The following is a 21,265-nucleotide window of genomic DNA, read 5'->3' on the forward strand; positions in this document are numbered from 1 at the left end:
TTCGATAATCAATCAGTCTGCAGTTGTTTTATAAACATAAATTTAAAAAGAAAGCTGACCAATTCAAACAGATTTTCGACTGGATATGGAAGGGAAAATACCACAATTCTTGCTTGCTATGTCCGCAGGTTGTGTCTGTCGGTGACAATCTAAAGCGGCATTTTCTCTTTATGGCCCTTCCTCCGTTATGAAGAGTTTGAAAACTTATAGACTAAACTCAGTGAAATAGCTTATATTTATTGCTTGTGGCATACCTTTTTATTGGTTGAATATGCGATATTATCGCCAACCCAAGAAAACACATGTATATAAGGTTAAAAGCGGAATATATCAAGCCTGGATCAGACATGGTTTAGCACTTAATCGGGTGTGAAAAATTTTAAATACCCCATGGCCTGGGATACAAACTCATGTGGCCTGGCTCTGAATTTGATGTAGCCTGGCCCTATTTTAGTGGCCTGGCCCCGAAGACAAATAGTGCGTATGTATATCTGAACAATGACATTAAACAACATGATGCGCAACTCCGGCATTTTTGTCCGAAGATCGTATTCGATAGCACGCTCCAATGCACATACTTGACGAGACGAAAACGAGCGGATGTGTGCTGCTTTCAAGGCTGAGCACGAATGGTGTTCGTGCCTGCTTTGACAGTTGTTGTCGATTTTAATGATATTTTTGAAAGTTGGGGTAAAAAGAAATCGGTAAAAGGTAAGGTGAATACTATTGTTGTATATCACACCCGGGCATCGCACTGTTAAGTACATGTGGGAAAGCCAGCCTTTGTCAAATACTACGAAGTTATTAAATCAGTACGGTACGTAGTTGCCCATTTGCCGAAATTACATATTTACTTACCCCTTATGGTTTCAAATAGTTCATGCACCTCCAGTTAGATTTTTTTAATCAGTGAGGATATATACTCATTGTTGATTGCTGCTCATTGTAACATACTATTACGCATTCACTTTTATTTGCGTATTGAATCAAAGTGTTAACAAGTTCACCTAACATTTAACTCATACCTGTCTATATTGTATAGTCTGATTTCTCAAGTATTTGGAGCCACGAATGCTTGTAATTTTCTGACTAAACCCTTTTATTAGTTGGTTTATATACCAAATTCAGTAAAATATTTTTTAAATAAAACATGAGATATTGGATTTATTAGCTTTTCCATTCTGAATCATATAGACTGCTTTATTTATTCTTAACGAAAATTAATAAATCTCCTCTCTTTCTTCAGATGTGAAAGTTGTGGACAAACCTGTCTAAGCATTGTGAGACTCTTGCAGCACAAGAGGCAATAGCAGAAATAGTAAGTATATCAATCAAGAAATTAAGCCGACATAAGGCAAAACTTTCAACTATTCGTCTAATCTCAATTTCCTATTATTTATTCACAGGACAACTATAGCAGACGGGGAGATATCAGAAGTCTGGCGACATATCAGTGACAGTGTGATTCCAAGAAATATAATGCATTTGAAAATAGAAAATTGCAATAGAAAAACAACCTATGGAGGCATGCAAAGACATTTGACCCTCCGGTAGAGTTGTGTATGGCCCCCACATCCTGCAGGGCTTGAGGTAAATAACTAAAAATTCCAAAGCGTAAGATTGCATAAGCGGTCTTATTTGTAAAAAGGCACAAAACACGCCAGACATACTTAAAACAGCTTTGGAAATGAGGATTACGGGTACCTCACTGCACCTGTGTTATATTTGGTTCATCAACTTTTGGTAGTACTATAGAAGAAATTCCGGAAGGGGTATAATCATCATTCATGATAAAATACTATCATATATTTTTTGAACAACTTCAATCTAGACCAGGGATCTCAAACTCGCGGCCCCAGAGAACTTCCAGTGCGGCCCTCGAACGTTTAACAATAATTGTAATAGTATTTTGGAAGTTTTTTTTTTTATCTAAATGTAATAGATTTTTCAAACCTTCTAAAGTGAAATTGATTATTCACACAGAAAACAATTTACTGAAAGTAGTTTTGGAATATTGATTTTTTTTGTCCACATTTTGACCCTATTAAGAATACACATCAAGCTAGCAAAAGAATACTTGAATAAAACACTTGAGTAATTAAATTAAACGCAAAGTACATGAAGAAGGTGGCATTTTCGAAGAAAATGGGAGTTGTAACATTTCTGCTCTTCACAAAATTCTGAAGCACATTGTTTAATTTGTCATATTTCCATCAATACAATCAAAAAACACAACAAGCTCAGCAGTCAATATGACAAATTCGAAGACCAACTTCGAACAGAAAATTTCCATGTGTTTGTATATTAATATAATTATACAACGACTTAGTAACTAAAAATCAATATCAATAATAATTCAAGCAATCCTATGCCACGCAATGTAGTGCGAAATGTCTTGTCGAAAAAATCTGTCATTTGTTTTTTTACTGATCTATACATGAAATGATAAAAGTAACTTTTTTGCATTACTGGAATTAATTAGACATTCGTAGAGATCCAGATAAACCCATGATCATGTGGCCTCGTTAGTTAGAGTTGGTACTATAAAATCATTTCAGACTGGCCTTAGTATGCTGGTGACACAAAAAAGATGCCAAACGCCAGGACAAATGTAATTATTAAAACATTGAGTTTATACTGTAGTATTTTGTGTTAATTTTAGGTTCATATATTTAGATTAAGTTATTTTTAGTGTATGTATTATTCTTTCCTTATTCAAAGCTTGTTCAAAAATGATTTTGATGGTTGTACATAGAATTTTACGATTTTTTATAATAAATACTGTAACTTGCAAATGTTGCAATAATAGTGGAATGCAAATATTAATATGTAATTGCATTTGAAATTGAAGAAAATAATAAAACTTAATCCAACTGTTTAGTTGCATCACAATATCTGTCACAAACTAAAACTATCCTAAAAATATCTTTCAAGTATACATTATCAAAAACTGTTTGCGGCTCTTTTTACAATTTTCAAAATGCAATGCGGCTCTCGAAAACCCATGAGTTTGACACCACTGATCTATTCTAGACGATTCAAGCATTGCTTTGGGAAATTATATCACTTCAATTAAATTGAAATAATCTCGCTATATTAAATACAAAATCGTTGCTATCATAAAGGTAAACCAATTCAGCCACTCGAAATATACTGGCCTTCACAAAGCAATGGAGGCAAAATTGAGAGTTCATGAACTATGAACATTTGTTCTTTTCTTTGTCTTGAACTTTCCATACTCCACAGCCCCTATTAGTTTTTTTTAATTTTAATTACCATGTGATGGTCATACATATCTTTAACTTGTATTTTCTGTCATGATGTATTATCTCAATGTGCCAAACTATTAATTAGTGTGCATATTTTGCTTCCAGATGACATAAATGTATTGTCATGTTTATTACCTCAGCTTGGAGTATTGACAAGAAAAAGGTGCCAGTAAATTAGGTAAAAAAATTTTCAACTCATTGTTATAATCAGAATTCACAATCAATAGGAATTATAAACAGCCAACAATCAGTGAGAATTATATGCGAAATCCCTCAGAATAAATTTGTCTAAAATCGGAGGAAGGCAAAAAATATAGGTAGTTTCCATCCACACAAGCATTTCAAGAAGACTTGCTCGAGCCAAACTAAATGAGCATCGTCAGGTGATCGGTAAGGCTGCAAGTTGAATTCAGCCCTGCAACCTCCTGCATAGAAGATAATATTAATTAGTGGGCTATGAGCTAAATTCCTAAATTTAAACAAACCTATCTACGATGCATTATGTACCAGCAATGTTACCTACGATTAACTGAATATGTAATATGTCTAATAAATTCACCTACAAAAGCAAGTTCGATAGGTGCAAACTTTGTGTTATGGAATAGTATCGCAGCACAGTTTTGTATGACACCCTCTTTAAATGAAATTTCAATGATTAAGCGCAAACATTAAAATTACTAACTTTGAACTTTGTCATTATCTGCAAAATGTTCCACACAAATCTTTCCGCTATCGCGTTTGTAATCTTCTCTGATAAAAAAAAAACGTCTATGATGTCCAGAATTGCTCTTTACAGCTTGCCTGTTATTCCAGCTTTCCAAGTAAGCAAAACTTCTTAGATATAGAGATTATTTTGTTTCGTTACAGGCGCAAAAAGGCAGGTACTACACGTAAAAAAGACGCCGAGTAGCAAGAGCGAGCGGAAAACGGACGCGAAAGGCGACGAGAAATATGTGCATTGGAGCGTATCATGAAATACAATGTTTTGCCTGTAGTCTTATGGAGTGACGTCAGAGTTGCCTATCATGTTGTTTAATGTCATTGATCTGAATAAAAACACATTCTTGTAATTGGAGAGGCGTACGGTACTAAAATGAAACATTTATCTAGATTCTAGTCTGTGTGACGTTAAATTGACTGAACGAGACATATATTAAATACTTACCATAAAACTCGAATTAAGAAAAATATTCCGCATTTTATTCAGAAAATATCAATTTAAATCATTTGAAGGTTGATTCGGCTTCAATGTGAGAAGTTATTGCTTACGTGCCCCTTTTTTATTATCCTCATATTTATGTTTCCTAATATGCATTATCGTGGAGTAATTCTGCATAAATTCTCTAAAGTTTGACAAATGAGGCTGTCGGGCATACTTGCGCTTGCGTACCGGTAACTTCTGAAACAGGACACCAATTTCTCTGAGCAAAAGAATATAGCAGACAAACATCAGTCTTGTCGTAATACGATGGTTTTTTCCATGAATAAAAGGAAACTGCAGAATTTTAGATAAATTATCAGGTTATATCGTTCACTCAAAGTTGATAGTTCGATGCTAATAAAATTTATTGCTTATTAACTTCACACAACACCAAGTCTGAGTGTTTCAAGCAGTGGCGTAGATTCTATCGCTGATTTTACTGGCGACGTTAATGATAATATAGTTCAGTTTAAGTTGGTGGTACTAATTTTTAAGCAAAAATAAAAAAATAAAACGCAGTCTTGAAAAATGAAACATGATTTTCGGTAGTTACCGTATACTCATTAGCGGCTGTGAATCGGGTTTACTTATTTGATTATGATGATCCCGTTACAAAATTTTCGTTTTTCTGGCCTAACGTAGTTTCGTGGGCAAAATGAAAAGGCATGCATACAGTAATCATAAACTGCGAACCGGGCTCTCAGAGTTAACACAAGCTCAACTTTTTTTATCCGAGTATACTATGATAAAATACATTTCAAGTTCCTATATGAACTTTACCCACTGTGTTCCTAATTTCTATACAGAATTCCATTTGAATCATAACCTACATTTTTTATTTACACTCTATGAACTTTTTTTATTGCTGATGCTATGTCCAAATGTAAACCCATTTACAGCAGACGAACATAGGTCAGGTGGAGCCTTGATTGCCTTATCAGTCTTGCATACTGAGTGACCCACACCAAACAATGAACAACCCATTGCTATTAGTCAACCGATTTTCTGTAGACTCAAAATTTCTCGCGGTAATGATAACATCTCTCTCAACATTTTTATGTTTTTTGATGAACACACACAGCTCACATTCTTGATCGTTGATCTAAAAATTCGAAAATTACGGTTTTCATGAGTAACCTCGACATTTAAAATTCGGTAATTCAAATTACAAATCTGAAATCTAGCTGTGATAAAATACAGTATAGAAGCATGCACACCAAGACATTATGATGCATCACTTACAAAACAATTTTAAATTTTTATGGAGAAATTGATTTGTTTTGTCAACCAGAAAACAAGCAAAGGTACAATAAAATATATACAACAGCTACTCGGCATGGATTTGGATGCGCGATACGATACGGATACGACCATAAGGTCAACAGTGTCAGCTCTCGCCAAATTCACTATAAATATTCACAGTTAATGGCATAAATTCTCTTGCAGATTAGTAGTCAGGGAGTTAGAAAAAAACAAATATTCGGTTGAGTCAACATTCATATATTCGATATGGTTAATTCATTTAGGGAACAATTTATAACAAGTTGACCATTTCATAGGCGGACAGAAAATAGGGATCACTAAATTTTTACGAAACTATAATGACTTCTACCATGTTCTGCTGAACATGAACCACTTCAAAATATATTCAGGACAGTAAATTATCAAATTTTATCCAACCCAGCAGGAGCAAACATTTTTCAAAAATGAAATTTCTCTTCAAATTGAAATAGTCAGAAGAAGGATCGTTAATGCCATGTTGTTTTTGACATATTAAAACTAAATAATATATTAACATAATCTTTGTAACTTTTTAGAAAAATTACCAAAAATTAAGAAAATGAATAAAATAAGGAAAAATTCATGAACTATTTGAACTTGAGTTTGAATAAAATCAAGCAACTGGGTGCTCAAGAAATCGAGATATTGATGTTGCAAATTCAAATTTTGAAAGTATTTAAGTTAAGGTAGAAAATTGAAGTTACCCGATAATAAAATAGAGAGAACTCATGGCCAAATCACAAGCAGCATTGTCTTCGTCAGATAAGAGTATGATCGAAAATTTTCACCATTACTACACTACATTAATTTCCATGCTAAATATACACAATGAAAAGACAATATTATAATTAGACAGCAAGATTCAATCATCAAAGTAAATAGGAATATGATAAGCTTGATTAAAAGCGAGCAAACAATACACTTCAATGCCAATCATGGGTATTTGATAGAACATGGTACATTGCAGGCTAATTTCTTTCATCAGATAATATATCAATGTTTATATCTCCGCATTCTATGGGTATACCAATGGTACATACAGCCTATTGGTACAATTCTAGTGAATTTATTCTAAGTGAAGTGAAATTTAATTCATATTTATTTTTGATGTTGTATTCATACCAAAATGGCTCTGAATTTCTCTTCAAAGTGAAGAGGAGGAATTGCATCCTAAAGTAGATTTCTTGCTTTAACATTTGAGATATTTTTTTCAATAAGTCAATATAATAGATTTGCTAATATTTCGAACCAAAATAATGATGAATTACATTACAGGAGACTTACTTAGTGAGCGACCTAATAAACCTGACATATATAAATAAAATTAGTATTGATTTAATTTATTCAAAGTTCCAAGTACAGGTGAAATAAATGCATTTTAAAGCATGTAAATTTATAAAAATTTAGCTCTTTATATTTGCTTGAATTTAACATTTAAGTAAGACTATTATATTCAAATGAATTCTACAATATACATGTTTTATCTCCACTACTGGGTACCCTGATGATTTTCAGAAAATGTGACAGGGTGACCATCAAAGAACAGAACCCAGGTCATTTTGAACATACTAAAAAGAACATAACTTTTGTGCAAAGCTTCTAGATACTGAAACTTCCTTGTACAATCATAGATAATACAGAAGTTCAAGTGTTGAAAAAAATTTGAAAAGTATTTATTGGTTCTATTTTATGGGTCACCCTGTGATGTAACTAGCATTTTAAAAAAGCCTCACACAAGAATATCAATAACTGATAATTCAAACAAAGATATGACAAAAAAATTGCACAATAAAAATTAATGAAATAACAATAAAATTGGTTCAAATCAAAATTTTAATAACAAACAAAATCTATTTTCATAGAATTCGAACATCTTGCTTTTTAATTGGTAGGCCCACCGAACAGTTTTGAGTGTAATAGCCAAAGGTGCATTTACTGGAAACATACTCAATTTTTTCGGAATATATATGAAAGAATATAATGAACCTTCAAAAAGCAGTATATAAGCAAAAAAATAATAATAATTAAAAGGCTCTTGAAACAAAATTAAACATTATTTTCACAAATAAATGGAGTTCAAAGAAATCTAATGCAATTAACAGGCCTCTTTATGAGTGAAATGCACTGTAGCTGTAAAAGATAGCCAAAAACAAAAAAAATTTACTATACTGAATATGGATTATCACATATAACCCAAATTTGTTTGTCAGATAAATTTTCAAAAGTCAAATCGTAAATCTATAGAAACTGAATTTGATAATGTACAATTGTTGAGATAAACAAACAGCAGCATAGATGCTTAAAACAACATAATTTTAAAAGAAATTTCCTCTATTTCAGTTAGACTCAAAATTTGGAATCTTTTCAAATATTCTATTCATTTTGGACATGCTTAATTACCGATAATATGAGTAGCACAGAACGACAAAATAGAGTATCCAGAATATGTATAAATATTGTTTACCATAGCTGTGCCCTAGACAGGTGTAGTTTGAAATTAAAAACTGCCATTATGAGCTCAGAATCATAATTTTCATACAAAATAAGCCAAATTGATTGCTACGTATCAAGTCTAGGTGGTATTCAGAAAATATGGGAACTATCAGAACCATGCTTATGAAGGACGTTTTATTGGCTTTGAAATTAGAATTCTATCTGCATAATTTTCAAAAGTATCTATAATTTTTAGGCATCAAAAAATTAGCCAAAAAGGGTCATTATCAATATCGACCAAAGATATAAGCATGTCTTGAGTCTGTGGAATTTGGAACATAATTATAGGAACCATCAAAATTATGCTTATGCAGGACATTTTGAACTCCTTGATATGAATAATTGATAATTTTGCTCTCAAATTATTAGCTGGACAATGAACATAGTGGTATAGTATGATTTAGACATACACAATTGTGGAACATATTCAATAACAAACAATTTTGAAGAGAAGGTCAAAAATATATTATAATATAGTGATGTCAAAAACTATGTAATATCTATATCAAGTTTATTTATCAATTCAAGCATAATATGGTATGGATTGTCTGGTTGTGCAACAGCTTTAAAAATCGAATGGAATGAGCGTCTGTCCAGTTCAGCTGATAATTGATTTGTATAAAAATCTTTCGCTGAAATGTAAAATTTTTCAAAATTTGCTTCAGATGGTGGAAGGTGCATTTCACTCAATACGATCGGCAGTAAAGAATTGATCCAGTGATTTGTAGACGCACTGACAAAGATGCAAGTTAAGCACCATATTGCAGTAGATATCGGAGTTCTTTGAGTAAAATTTCCGAGTGATAACATTACCCATTCTGAAACAACAGCGCTTTCGCCTCGGCTGTGTAATATTTGAAAAACATGATGAAGTAAGGTAGCAATAAGGTCTGGGAAAGGATGGAGACTCGAAACAAATTCACCGATCACTTTATTCATCATATCTTGAGTAGAAAAGAAACTGTCCAATAATAGCGGCAGAACATGAATCAAAACTATTGACTCTTGAGGAAATCCACATTTAATTTTATCGAAAAGTAAAGTAATTCTTTCCATAGACAAAAGCCTTGATTCTATTGTTTCATCCTCTGTGGAGCTTGTTTCCGAAACTCTCATCAATCGAAAATACATGCATGTGATTGTTAAATTTAACGAAGTTAAAACACGAATAGATGATTCACTAGCTGTGAACTGATCAACGGCTAACTTAGCAATAGCGTCACAATCACTGCCAGACAAACTATAACTAGTTATAAGCGTTTCCAGGCTTCGTAATATCGACACGTAAACATCATTCGGAACATAATTTAATTGTGGTGAACCCAGGATACTTATTGCTCCTTGTATAAATGTTTTAGTATGAGCAGGTGTCAAAAAATCTTGCCAATTTTTGATGAGAAAAAATCCGACCGACACGACATTGCGTAAAAACTGTTGTGAATAGAAAACCACACCAGAATTGATGATCTTGAACTTGTCGCACACAAACTTCGATATCAAGCTGACTAAAGGACGAGCATATTCTTTCAACTCACACTCGAGGATGTAAAGAGCACCATACAAAGCAAACGTTGGACAAGAAATCAATGTTGATCCTAATGCAGATTCCATCATTCCTTGTAGTATATCGCAAATCTTTTTATTAATTCCAAGCACAGCACCGGATTTACACATTCCCAATACAAGATATTGCAGCATAATGTCATCTTCCGGAGGCTGAACTAGCTGCAGCGAATTCAAAGATGTGAACATCCATTCAAATTGTTGACGCTCTGTGAAAAAATCGGACACAAGAATAAGAGAATGAATGCAATCGCACAAAAACTGACGCGGAAGTCGCATCACAAATGAAGGAGCATTCCCAGACTGCTGATTCTGCGGTGACATTGCACTCGCTGAACGGAACCATTCGGAAAAAAGATCGATTAGAAATTGTACGCAAGAGTGAGCATCGACAGAATTTTGTTCTACTCGTACACGAGGAGGGGAGGGAGTAATGACGTTCATTTCCGTTGCTACATCACTGGCTTCACTGTTCAAATCATCACTGGAAGTTACAGCACCAAAATTCTCATCATCACTCGAGAGTTCACTTGTTTCCTCTTCTAGAGGTGAAATATCATGTAACATCCTAAAGGACTTCACCGACCTTTGACCTATGCCGTAATAAAGCGGTTTCATCTCTCGTCTTTCAGGATTTGCATACAACCTTGATTTGAAAACATCATTGGGTACTGAAGAGGATTCTGCAACTTTCAAGTAGTTTGTCGCAAGTTGAAAAAAATCGAAGGTTTCGTGAAGTTGATCACCAAAAATGACATCTCTAAGAGCACATTCTATAGTACATTGTATAACGTGAAGATCATGGCCTATTTTGGTTTCTGGCAACACAGGAGACGAAACACGAGGAATATTTTGAAAAGCACCTAATGCAGGTTTCCCTCCATGCGGTTTCATACAAGTATTCATGACTAGAGCTGTAAGACCACGAATAGTTAAACAACTAATTTGTATGGCGTTTTCATCAAGTGGCGTGGCATTTTGACTGCTATCTCCAATAGGTTGAGAAACTAGGACACCCAACAGACTAGTCCATGTCTCTTCAAATTGCATTCTACTGATCCAACCTAGACTGTTAATGCGACCAATATAATCCTTTAACATGTCTTTTTCTTGTAAATATTCGCCAGGTGGTACATGTGATAAGCTTTCAATTTCTTTCTCGTTCATATCGTTTTTGAATAGGAGTTGAGGAACACGTGCAAGATTATTGAAAAAAGGATGGCAGAGCACAAGTTGAACAGCCCGCTTAAATGGGGCATTCAAAACAGCTGGAATAATATCTAATCCAGAATTTGATATTTTATCAAACAGTCTGCAAGTTTTAACCACAGCGAATATAGGGGTTGATTTATTGTTTAGACAACGATATGGGGATTTTGAATCATCAAAATGCTTATTGGCAACTTGAATATTCCCTGCGTATGCTTCATAGAGCAAGTTTAGACAATTCGCAATAGTCAAAGAATAAGATAGATTGTCATTTGCATAAAACTGCTTCTGAATTTCAGGCTTCTGTTGTAACACTTGTTGCATAAACTCGAGGCAAACTGATTGTGCATCAATTTCAATTTTCATTCCATGAAGAATGGAACATATTATGAGTTCATGGCATCCAACAGCCAAACGTAACAAATTTTCGCTCAAAGTGTCAAGTTTTTGAAATGGCTGACCCACAATATTCTTCCAAATGAGACACCTTGTAAACGCTTTGCAAAGAAGAATCATCAGATCTCTGTTTTCTCTCTTCTCAAATACAGAAAACAGTTTTTGCCAGTAAGCTGAAAGTGCAGGATAATTTTGATCGTCAATCACAAAAGTTGGCTTGTCAAAATCTTTTGCAAAATCTGTAATGGGGGTAGGTGGTAACTGTCGCATAATGCTTTCAAGATATTCTATTAAAACTTCTAAGGTTGCATTTAAAAGTGGAGACGTGATATCGTTAGAATATCTTGCGACAGCATCATCTGGTTTCGTAATTTCCGATATTGCAAACCTCAAACATTCTTCAAGATAATTCATATTGAATGATTCGATCCGTATTATCTCTAAAATGTCTTCGTAATCTAGAACGTTAATTGCTTCGACAACATGGTTGGATTTATGACTTCCCTTAGTAAATGAAGAAACAAGAGCTTTATACCATGATTTGTTTACCTCCTGGTCTTGATGTGAGGCAACTATTTTCGTTGTTTTATTACTAGCATTATCCTGGCCATTTACAAGTATAGCAAAGAGTCTTTTTCCCAAAGCAGCGAGGCGCCCAAGCCTTGAAATAGACTCACATTTGTCAAATTTTGGTTGAAGTGACTTTAGGTGCAAAATGAGTTGTTCTTTCCGTGGGCTATCATGAGCTTGAGTGAGCATCATCTCAACTCTTCCACAAGCTAGTCGATCACAAAATTCTGAAATTGCCAAAATCGGTGAAAACACGAACCAGTCTTCTGAGAGCAATAGTGACAAAAGACTATCGGATTGGTTGAGGTGCATACCCCTGAGACAAAACAGTACTCTCTTTTTAAACGACGCCCTGAATTTGGTTCCCGAGGATAATAACGATTTCAATGATTCTATAAAAAGTCCACTTGCTGGTGAGCTGCGATGGACAGCGCTTATAAAATCTTGAATCGGTGGCTCATTTTGAAGGCTTATTATTTCTCGAGTATGGTTAACTATAAGCCAGGACATTATTTCAACTTCAGACTGGTTTTGACAGATATAATCTGCCAGCATTATGATAGATCCCTGCTGTACCATTCCAGTGTTCAAAGGTGGTACGTACTCTGCCGTTTCACGACTCTGTTTACTTTTACCGGTCAATTCTCCCCACATCGTAAGATCTGTATATCCGATGCAAGTTAACAGTTGTGACCATAGAACAGTTAAAATTGGAAATTTGCTCGATAGAAGATTAAAGTTTACACATAATTCCTCAGTAGAGTAGAAATTTTTGTTCTTATCCTCACGAGACAATAACAGCCTTGTAGAGTGAGTGAGACGCTTGAAAGATCCCGAGCGATAAATATAAGTCACTGTGAGCAAAAACTCACTGAAAAGTTGAGACAAAAGTTCGTATGATTTTTCTTGTCCGAATAATATGACAGGATTGAATAATTCATCAACCATTCGTTCAGTTGTGAATCCTATTATTTGCAAAAAAGTTGAAGCAATGACCTCTTCAGGCGGAAGCACATTATCGCCATTTTCAGCAGCCTGTTTTTCATCATTTGCGTGAATTTCATCAATAGATTTCAAAGATCGCAATAGCTGATTAGAAAACATGGATGGATCGATTTGCATTTCTTTTACTCGGAGGAGCAAATATTCCTCTTTGAGATGGCACAAAAGTACTCGGAGTAGAGATACAGTCTTCGCTATCCATCTCTGATGATAAGCCACAGTTCTTAAATCGGAAGGCAACAGGAAAAATATATTTAAAACCAAGTCAATAGGACGCAATGCGGTTGGTGACAAGGCTTCAAATAGACTGTGCAAATATGCCATGTCAGAATGTTTTGTAATAACTAGTTTCAAGTGTGATATAAGAGGCAAAAGCACATCTGTAACTTGTCGTGAATATTTTTTCCACTGTTCCGGATTTTCTTTTCTATAATATTGTAGAATTGTTGTCACCATTGATAGAACTTCTGGATATTCAATAATTCTAAAAAGCATGCTTTGTGTTACTTCACGTTGAGTATCAAGATCTGACGTATTATCATGTTTCATACCAGCTCGCAAAACAAAAAGATCATGTACAATTGGTTGCAATGCCGGAATTGTATGAGTTACAGTATCACATCCACTTGCCATTATGCCATCACACAACTGAATTATTTTCGGCATTGTCATAACGCTTTTTGAATGATGCTTTTCATATGAAAGGAGAACTAGAAAAAAGAAAACATGCGGAATCAAAATATCTGAATTACGCACTAATCCACCTTCAATTGACTCAAATTGCTTGATTATAAATCCAATAAAAATTTGGTCAGAATCAAGTAGGCAGTAATTGACCCGCAATTGCACGAGTTGCGCAAGAAGGTTTAAAACATGCTTCTGTAAATTCACGGAGCTTGTCATCGTGTAATTTTTTAGTGATTTAATAACAATCGACTCAAAGAGACGAATATAATTCTGAATCGACATTTTATCTCCTTTTGAACGTTTCGCAGTCAAAGTTAGCTTTTTTTCGACTTTTTTCTTAATGGATCCAAACCAACCTGAACTAGCTTTTTGTGTGTTTTCTTGCTGAAGATAATGGTGGAAAGATGCATTTGCAATTGCCATTGTAAGATCGTTTAATGGCCTATGAAAAACTTGATGGTAAAAACTAGCTTTGTAATGCTGTTGATCTTTTCCATGAGTCGGTAATGGTTTGAGTTTGATTTGGTCATCAAGATCAAGCTGGCTAACCAAATTCGTTCCGAAGAGACTTTTCAGAAGTTGTTGGACAGACTGAACAGTCTGTGTGGGTTCTATGGTGAAAATGGTTCGCAAATACATCAATAAATCTTCAGTGTATTTTTCAATGTCTTCAAATGTCGTGATCTCAAGAATTTGACAGAATACGTCCAAAACTGCTTGTAATAATATGCAAAATCTATCATTTTCATCTCCATCCAAAGTGGTTTTAAAACTATCATATGCACCGACTAGGAAATCATGAACCTTCATATGAAGTCTGGAATTGGCAAAATGAAAAGGAGAGTTCTGCTTGGATGGTTTCTCCTTTTCAGCTTCTTCCGTTAAAACAGGAGATTTTCCAGCTGATCCAGTCTTTTTATGCATTTTTTGCTCAGTTGTAGAATTAGCATCTTTTACTTCAATTTTGTCTTTTTTCTTCAAAGTGTTTGGTAGCGAAGGGGTATTTTGTAGAGTTTGAAGAACACTTTTATTTGGTAATGATGGCACAGCGTCAGAAATAACATGATGAAATATAGATATAAGTTTCAAGATATGATTGAACAACTTCACAGCCAGAATCCCAATTTTATGATCTGACAGTGATGAAAGTGCATTCGGACTTTCAGTTGTAGCCGATCCTTTTATGGGTATCAAAGCTTCTTGCTCACCGAGTTTAGGATTAGGGCCGATAGTTTGAAAGCTATGATATGCAATACCGGACATGTAGTTCCCTGCTAATAGCAATACATTTGCATGTGTTGTTATCTCAAGCGGAACCCAGGCAGAATCTAACATAGCTAAAAGCATTGTTATAATACCTGTATGTTGCTGTTGGGTTTCGGGAACATTGGCTTCAACATTTTGCATTTTGTAGAAATTACAATCATAAGAAACAGGGTGCTTTGATACAGAGTACTCATTTGAGAGTGTAAGGAGGGCGTGTATACATCCCTGAGTCAAAGGCTTAGAAATTGATCCCGCTAACAGAGATGTTAATTTGCCGACAATGACAGAAAGATTATGTGATATTAGTGAATTTTCATCAATTTTTTCATAGCCCCTGTAAATTTTTAACAAGTTTTTTACCGTTCCTTTTTGTGTCGGGTCAATTGAAGCAGGAGAGCCAGCAGAAACACTGAAACTGTTACAAATCACAGCAGCCTCTGATGTTGTCATATTGCACGTTAAAGAATCTATAACAAGACCACCATTTGTCACAATCTTTACGAGCATCGCCGCTGACGTTTTACGAACTCTGACATCTCTATCGCCCAAATATTCAAAGCACATATCAACTATTTCTTCATAAATTCGATTCAATATCGAAAATACTTCTAATTTCGGAATTTCTTGCGTTGATTCCGAAGCAAATAAAATCTGTCTAAAATTTATATTTCCCAGTAATTCCATGAGGTCAACTTTAACAAGCCAGTAAGTCGTATCTTTAAGTTCCAAAATGTTCCCCAACAATTTTACTCCTAGATTGATGAAATCAGACCTTAGCAAAAATCCTATACAGGTTTTCACAGCTTGAATACTAGCTCGTAAACAAACAAGAGATTCGTCTTTTAATCCATCAGAAAGGAAATCAACAAGATTTTCAAGTAGTATATCATCTCGATTGTTACCTTTAAAATTTTCATGAAGCCACGAAGTGTAATTATTTTGAGACAATATTAATGACGAAGCAATGTACTGTGAAACTGCCATCACAGTGCAGCCACGTATCTGTGGATCATAAAAAGATTTGAATGATAATATATCTGATACATGACAGTTTCTATTGTCGTAAACCGACATAAACATTAATTTAGGACGTAGCTTAAAAATCAACCCAATACATGAAATAGTCAAATTCATTGCACTCACACGAACATCTTTAGTAGATTCTGATCCTATTTTCAAAATTCTCTCACTGAGTATTCGTACAAACATTTGAATTGGATCTGCTTCACAATAAAGATTCTCGAGTTTGTTGAAATAAATTTCCTCAGATGAATTACAATCCAAACTGTCAAGATTGGCTATTTCCAATTCTGTATTCTGTTCACTATCCACCTCTTCATGTGTTATGTCTGATGATGGCTCATTGATAATAGCATCAGGTTTGGCATCATTAGATTGCACAGTAGATATAGGTAGTTCATTCTGGTGTGTTGACACATCCTCGGATGAAATACCAGCTTCATTTAATTTTTCTGTTACACTTGTCATCGTGTCCTCAATTGTATTATTTTCAGAAACTGGTGTCTCTATAGTTTGAGAAGCATTCGTACCACTGCTATCAAAATCTCGGTCCTGGTTCGTGGAACTTTGCTTTTTTATTCCTTTCGATTTCAAAAATGTCACTAATGACTTTGAAAAAACTGTTTCTTTGATAGGCTTTGCTTCCAGTAACTCCTTTAGTGACGCAGATGGCAACTTCAACAAAATTTGTAAAGTCTCGAGTGAAGCTGTTACAACATTTGCTTCTTTGAAGCAAGAAAAATGCACACAAAGCTCGAAAATTTGGACAATTATATCATCGAAAACAACGTCAATTTTTGAATCTTTATCTGAACCAAAACTGCCAGTTCTTCTTGTAATTTTTGTCCCTACAATTGCAAACAGAGGTATCAAATACCGTAATATGATAAGACTTCCTAATATGAAATTGACATCAAAATTTTTTGTTGAAAATGATCCAAGTATACTAGAAACAATGTTGAATAACATAACTTGCTTTTTACTTGAGTTGCTCACAACTTCGTAAATACATATCGAAGATGTCCTTCGAATCGCTGCAGAGGGGCTCGATAAATTTTTCATCAGTGCGTCTATAAAACTTTGCAATTCTGCTTCCGCGGCAAACGACCCAATTAAAGGAAATATTTTAGAGACAGATGCAGATAAACATTCTTGTATGCTTTCGTCATTCCGTTCGCATATTTTTATAAATGGTGGAAGAAGACTAACAACATATGGCCTGCATTTGCTTGGACGAATCCTGTGTGCCAAACTGGAGAAACGTACAAGCGCAGTTCTCAAACTACGACTTGATCCGTTTCTTTTAATTTCTTTGTAAAACTCAATCAAAACTTTCCCAAAATGCAGTTCTTCTGTTCCTTTTATGATTCTATTAATAGATTCCTCAGCTGCGATTCTAACATCAGCCTCAGCATCCTGACAACACAACAATAGCATTTCAATAGTCACACCCAATAATCCAGAATATTCATTATTGCCTTTCACAGGACTGGACAGTATGCTTTCCGCCATTGTTTTACAGCATTCCTGTCTTTCTGCCTTCGTCGGCATGGGAATCTGCTCCTTTTTATTTGCATCTGTTGTCTCTCCGCCATAATACTGTTTTATATTATTCACAGATTTAACAAGTTTCTCCATTTATATAAACTCTTGTAAGAATTCCAGTCACAAAATTACTAGTACCATCTACTTTATTACTTGGAAAATGATAGTTATAAAGAATTACATTGTGAAACTGAAGAAAAAAATGATTTTATGATAAAGTGTGAAATGAGTTATCCCAGCTAACTGAGAATAGTACGGTACATAATCAAAAACAATGACAAAAGTGTTCACATAGCGCGATACCGGTACTGTAATACCTTGAAATTTACAAGTCCCGAATTTTAATTTTTGCCTATATTATTACCAGATATTAGGACTGTAGGACAGGATTTACATATTTCTCCCCGGAGAGAGGAAAGTCGATAAGACAGCTTAACCATTCCATACCCGACATGGAATGGTAGTCGGACGAGTGGCCGTGGTTCGCCATATGGTTAGAGAGAGAAAAACTTTATTTCCACAAAACAATGTTAAAAAAGGATAACAGTACATATTTTTATGAAAATACAGTGCAGTGGATATTCAAACATTAAATTGTGATGGTCAGTATGCAAGACCTTCACAGGTCACCGAGGCTCCCGACCATTTTATTTACGCTGTGATCAAACTGTCAGCATGGATTATCACGCTATGAAATTATAAAATAAAGACAGAAAAATGAAAAACGAGTCGGCTGATAAAGAAAAACTTTCTACCATTCAACACTTTACATTAGATTCATTGTATAGTTCAGAGGGCATGTGTAAAAACTCTATATATATTATACTACACTTTCATCAAGTACAATACTAATCAAGTCAACCAGAATACAAACAGTCAACTTTAGAAAAAAATTTGGCAAAATTAAAATAAAAATTGCTTTGGTATGGACAGGTGGGAGCGATACGCCCATGCGGCATGCATAGGAGTCATCAAAGTCAACTCCTACCCTATTTGCTGATGTTGCTGATTATGATGTTGGTCTGGCAAATAACACATTAATAAATTCGATATATTGTAATCCCAGAAAAACTTCACATTGGGTGAGGGCATATTTTGTTGAAAACTCATTTAAACAATAAATTCTGTGGGCTTTAGATGATGTTAAACAATAATATATACAAACATTCGATATATGAAAAGAGCAAAAATAAAGATATATAGTCTATATATACAAGCTATGCTGTATACGGTATTAGTGGATGGTGAACTCAAAAAATGTGGTAAAAATGTACCGTATCACCAGCATGACAAAAGATTAAATGCAGCTTAGTCAGTTCATGGAATTCCTAACATATTTAAGCCAGTAACCAAATATACCGGTACTACCGGTATAGTACAGTGGTTCCCAACCTTTCTACCCTGGTGGACCGGTTAAATTAAATTAAATGTACTCGAGGACCGGCAAAAATTGAAATGACCGGAACATAAAAGAATATCGCATATTTGCGTAATACAATGCAACGTCGGGCACTCAATATGCATCTAGACAAAAAGGCACACTTAAAAAAACATCAATTAACTAAAAATTTTGCTGCTGTTTAGTTTCCAATATGGGATTGCAAACGATGCCTCAAGGAAGTTTCTGCAACACGTAGCCCTGCAGCGGCGTGCAACCAATTTCCTTGCTTCGCTTTAATTAAAGCTAGTGATGAAAATATTTTCATTTAAAAGTAATAAAAATATAAGTAACTCGTTGAAAATACGGACAACAGTTTGATTGCTCGATTACTTAGCGATGGGTATTTGTTATCAAGAGATATCCAAAATTGTGACAGTGATTCTTTTTTAAATCTGGACTGTAAAGTAGAATCACAATTTGAATCAAGCTTTTTCATTGGGTTTATCATATTAATCCCTGCCATGGACCATCCCTGCATGGGATTCGAACCTGCGAACCGACGCAGAGTAATTAGAGGTGCGGTGGCGAGCGTATTCCTAACGCTTAGCCCGTTGAGCCACACCGCCGCGGTTGGGAACCAATGCTATGGTATATGTAAAACAGAACACAAGGGAAATTTCTAATTGATCACTAAGCCATCTTATCCCTTTCCTTTCCCCAGGGATACGGTAAATAGAGAAATACCGGTATGTAAATCCTATGCTTTATTGCCTACACTTAACGCTGTAACGTTAAACCATTACCGGTACCGGTCCTATTTGTTTATACCAAACGCAGTCTTACCCAATAAATTAGCCTACCCACGGGCCACGGCATGTCTGTACAGCTGTATGTTGCGCCAAACCGGTACCGTAAAACCGGCTAACTTCGGATGATTTCACTATATTTTGAACAATATCTCCGCCGCATGTTGTTCAACTGAAGCCAAATTTGGAATATAATACATTGTGGCTATTCTCGTCTTGATAAAGTCGGTTCCATATCCATCAAAGCCTTTTTTCATTGAAATTATTGTCTTTATTCGTCTATTCTAAAATTATCTAACTTCGGATGGCCACTTTTCTCTTTGCGTCAACTCGTCGTGAGAGAGAAATGTCTGCGTAAGCAATGACGCGTGACAACGTCGCTGAATAGACCTTACGCCGCCACGACCTGTCTTGCGTGTTGAATACTGACGTTTGTACGTGACGTTACTCTTGCCGCTTCGCGAAGCTTAACTATTTATTCTTGTGTCCTTTATTATAACTCGTATATATTTCACTAACTACTCCTAATTTATTGCAAAATGCTAGTTCGTTCTTTTATGATCGTTTATTTTCAATGCAATAAAAGGATTAGCAAAAAAAAAAAACGGAAGAATTGAAAGTACCTAACACTGGTGTAGGTTGAAATTGAAATGCAATATGGAACAAGTAAAGAATGAACAAAAATTAGACAATTAAAAATAAACGGATGAATCGAATGAAACACTGGCAAAAGTAAAAATTGAAATCAAAAAGCAATATGGAACAAGTAAGGTATGAACAAAAAATCGACAGTTAAAAATAAACAGATGAATTGAAGGAAACGCTGGCAAAATCAAGAATTGTAATCATTTCCACATGGGTTAGACGGGTCTTGTGGAACCAATGTGTTTCGCTGCAGCTTTCGCAACCGACCCATTCATCCTCAATTTCCGTACTTCCATTTGGTTCATTCCATAATCCACAAGCAGAGCAGGTTTCGTCTTGATTATCACTTTTCATATTTTCTGATTTTCTCAGAGCTCCCCGTTGATCGGCTCGGCAGAGGTTCCTGCCCGGTGTGACTTTCGATCCTCGCTTTCGTTTCACTTAATAAAGTCAAATGACAATAAACGGATAAAAACGGCAAAAAGAAACTTTGCCACTTTTTTTCATTTTGCGCCTCACCTGTATGTGGTCCAACCTCCTGCTGTGTGCATGTATGTAGAGTTCTACGCTCACCTGTTAAAGATATTATTATCATCTGCCGATCGTAAACAGACATATCTAATCATTATGATCGTATAGATACATGTTTCAGGCCTAACGTATTACCAATTGCTACGGTATCTATCGGTGTCGGAGGAAGTATGCAAAAACAAAAATCGACAAATTTCATATGCATTAAGCGTATGCATACCCATATTTTTAAATAAACAACATATGACTGAGACGATAGTGATGTTTTTGTAGGATTTAGTGACTAGGATCATGTATAAGCATAATTTTTAAATTTCACAAAACTGGGCGCCGCGATGTCTGGCGTTCAAATGTCGCAGCGAGTAACGCACGAGCTACGCAAAGTGACGTCGGCTACGAA

The 21,265-nt window shown here is 35.1% G+C and overlaps 1 protein-coding gene and 1 long non-coding RNA gene across 3 annotated transcripts; one reads left to right on the forward strand and one right to left on the reverse strand.

The window, feature by feature from the left end:
- The first annotated feature begins 624 nt into the window (after positions 1-624).
- Positions 625-2,284, forward strand: LOC144429087 (uncharacterized). Its single transcript, XR_013478805.1, has 3 exons — positions 625-711; positions 1,247-1,318; positions 1,407-2,284. It is a non-coding gene; the product is annotated as an uncharacterized LOC144429087 (long non-coding RNA).
- A 2,441-nt stretch (positions 2,285-4,725) lies between these two features.
- Positions 4,726-20,994, reverse strand: LOC120339448 (huntingtin-like). Of its 2 annotated transcripts, none has more exons than XM_078112400.1 (3): positions 20,854-20,994; positions 6,456-20,774; positions 4,726-5,572 (listed from the first exon to the last, which is right to left on the reverse strand). In XM_078112400.1, exon 2 carries the CDS (start codon positions 17,593-17,595, stop codon positions 8,734-8,736), a length of 8,862 nt encoding a protein of 2,953 aa, XP_077968526.1. In that variant the 5' UTR covers positions 17,596-20,774; positions 20,854-20,994; the 3' UTR covers positions 4,726-5,572; positions 6,456-8,733. The 2 variants fall into 2 exon arrangements, with proteins under 2 accessions (XP_077968526.1, XP_039263521.2); XM_039407587.2 differs by having other exon boundaries at positions 6,456-6,794; positions 6,874-20,895.
- Between the last annotated feature and the right edge of the window lie 271 nt (positions 20,995-21,265).

Source organism: Styela clava, chromosome 1 (genome assembly GCF_964204865.1).
Source record: "Styela clava chromosome 1, kaStyClav1.hap1.2, whole genome shotgun sequence".
Taxonomy (NCBI): domain Eukaryota; kingdom Metazoa; phylum Chordata; class Ascidiacea; order Stolidobranchia; family Styelidae; genus Styela; species Styela clava.

Coding starts and splice junctions, on each gene's coding strand:
- LOC120339448 (XM_078112400.1), bottom strand. CDS start 17,595: ATGGAGAAACTTGTTAAATCTGTGAATAATATAAAACAGTATTATGGC.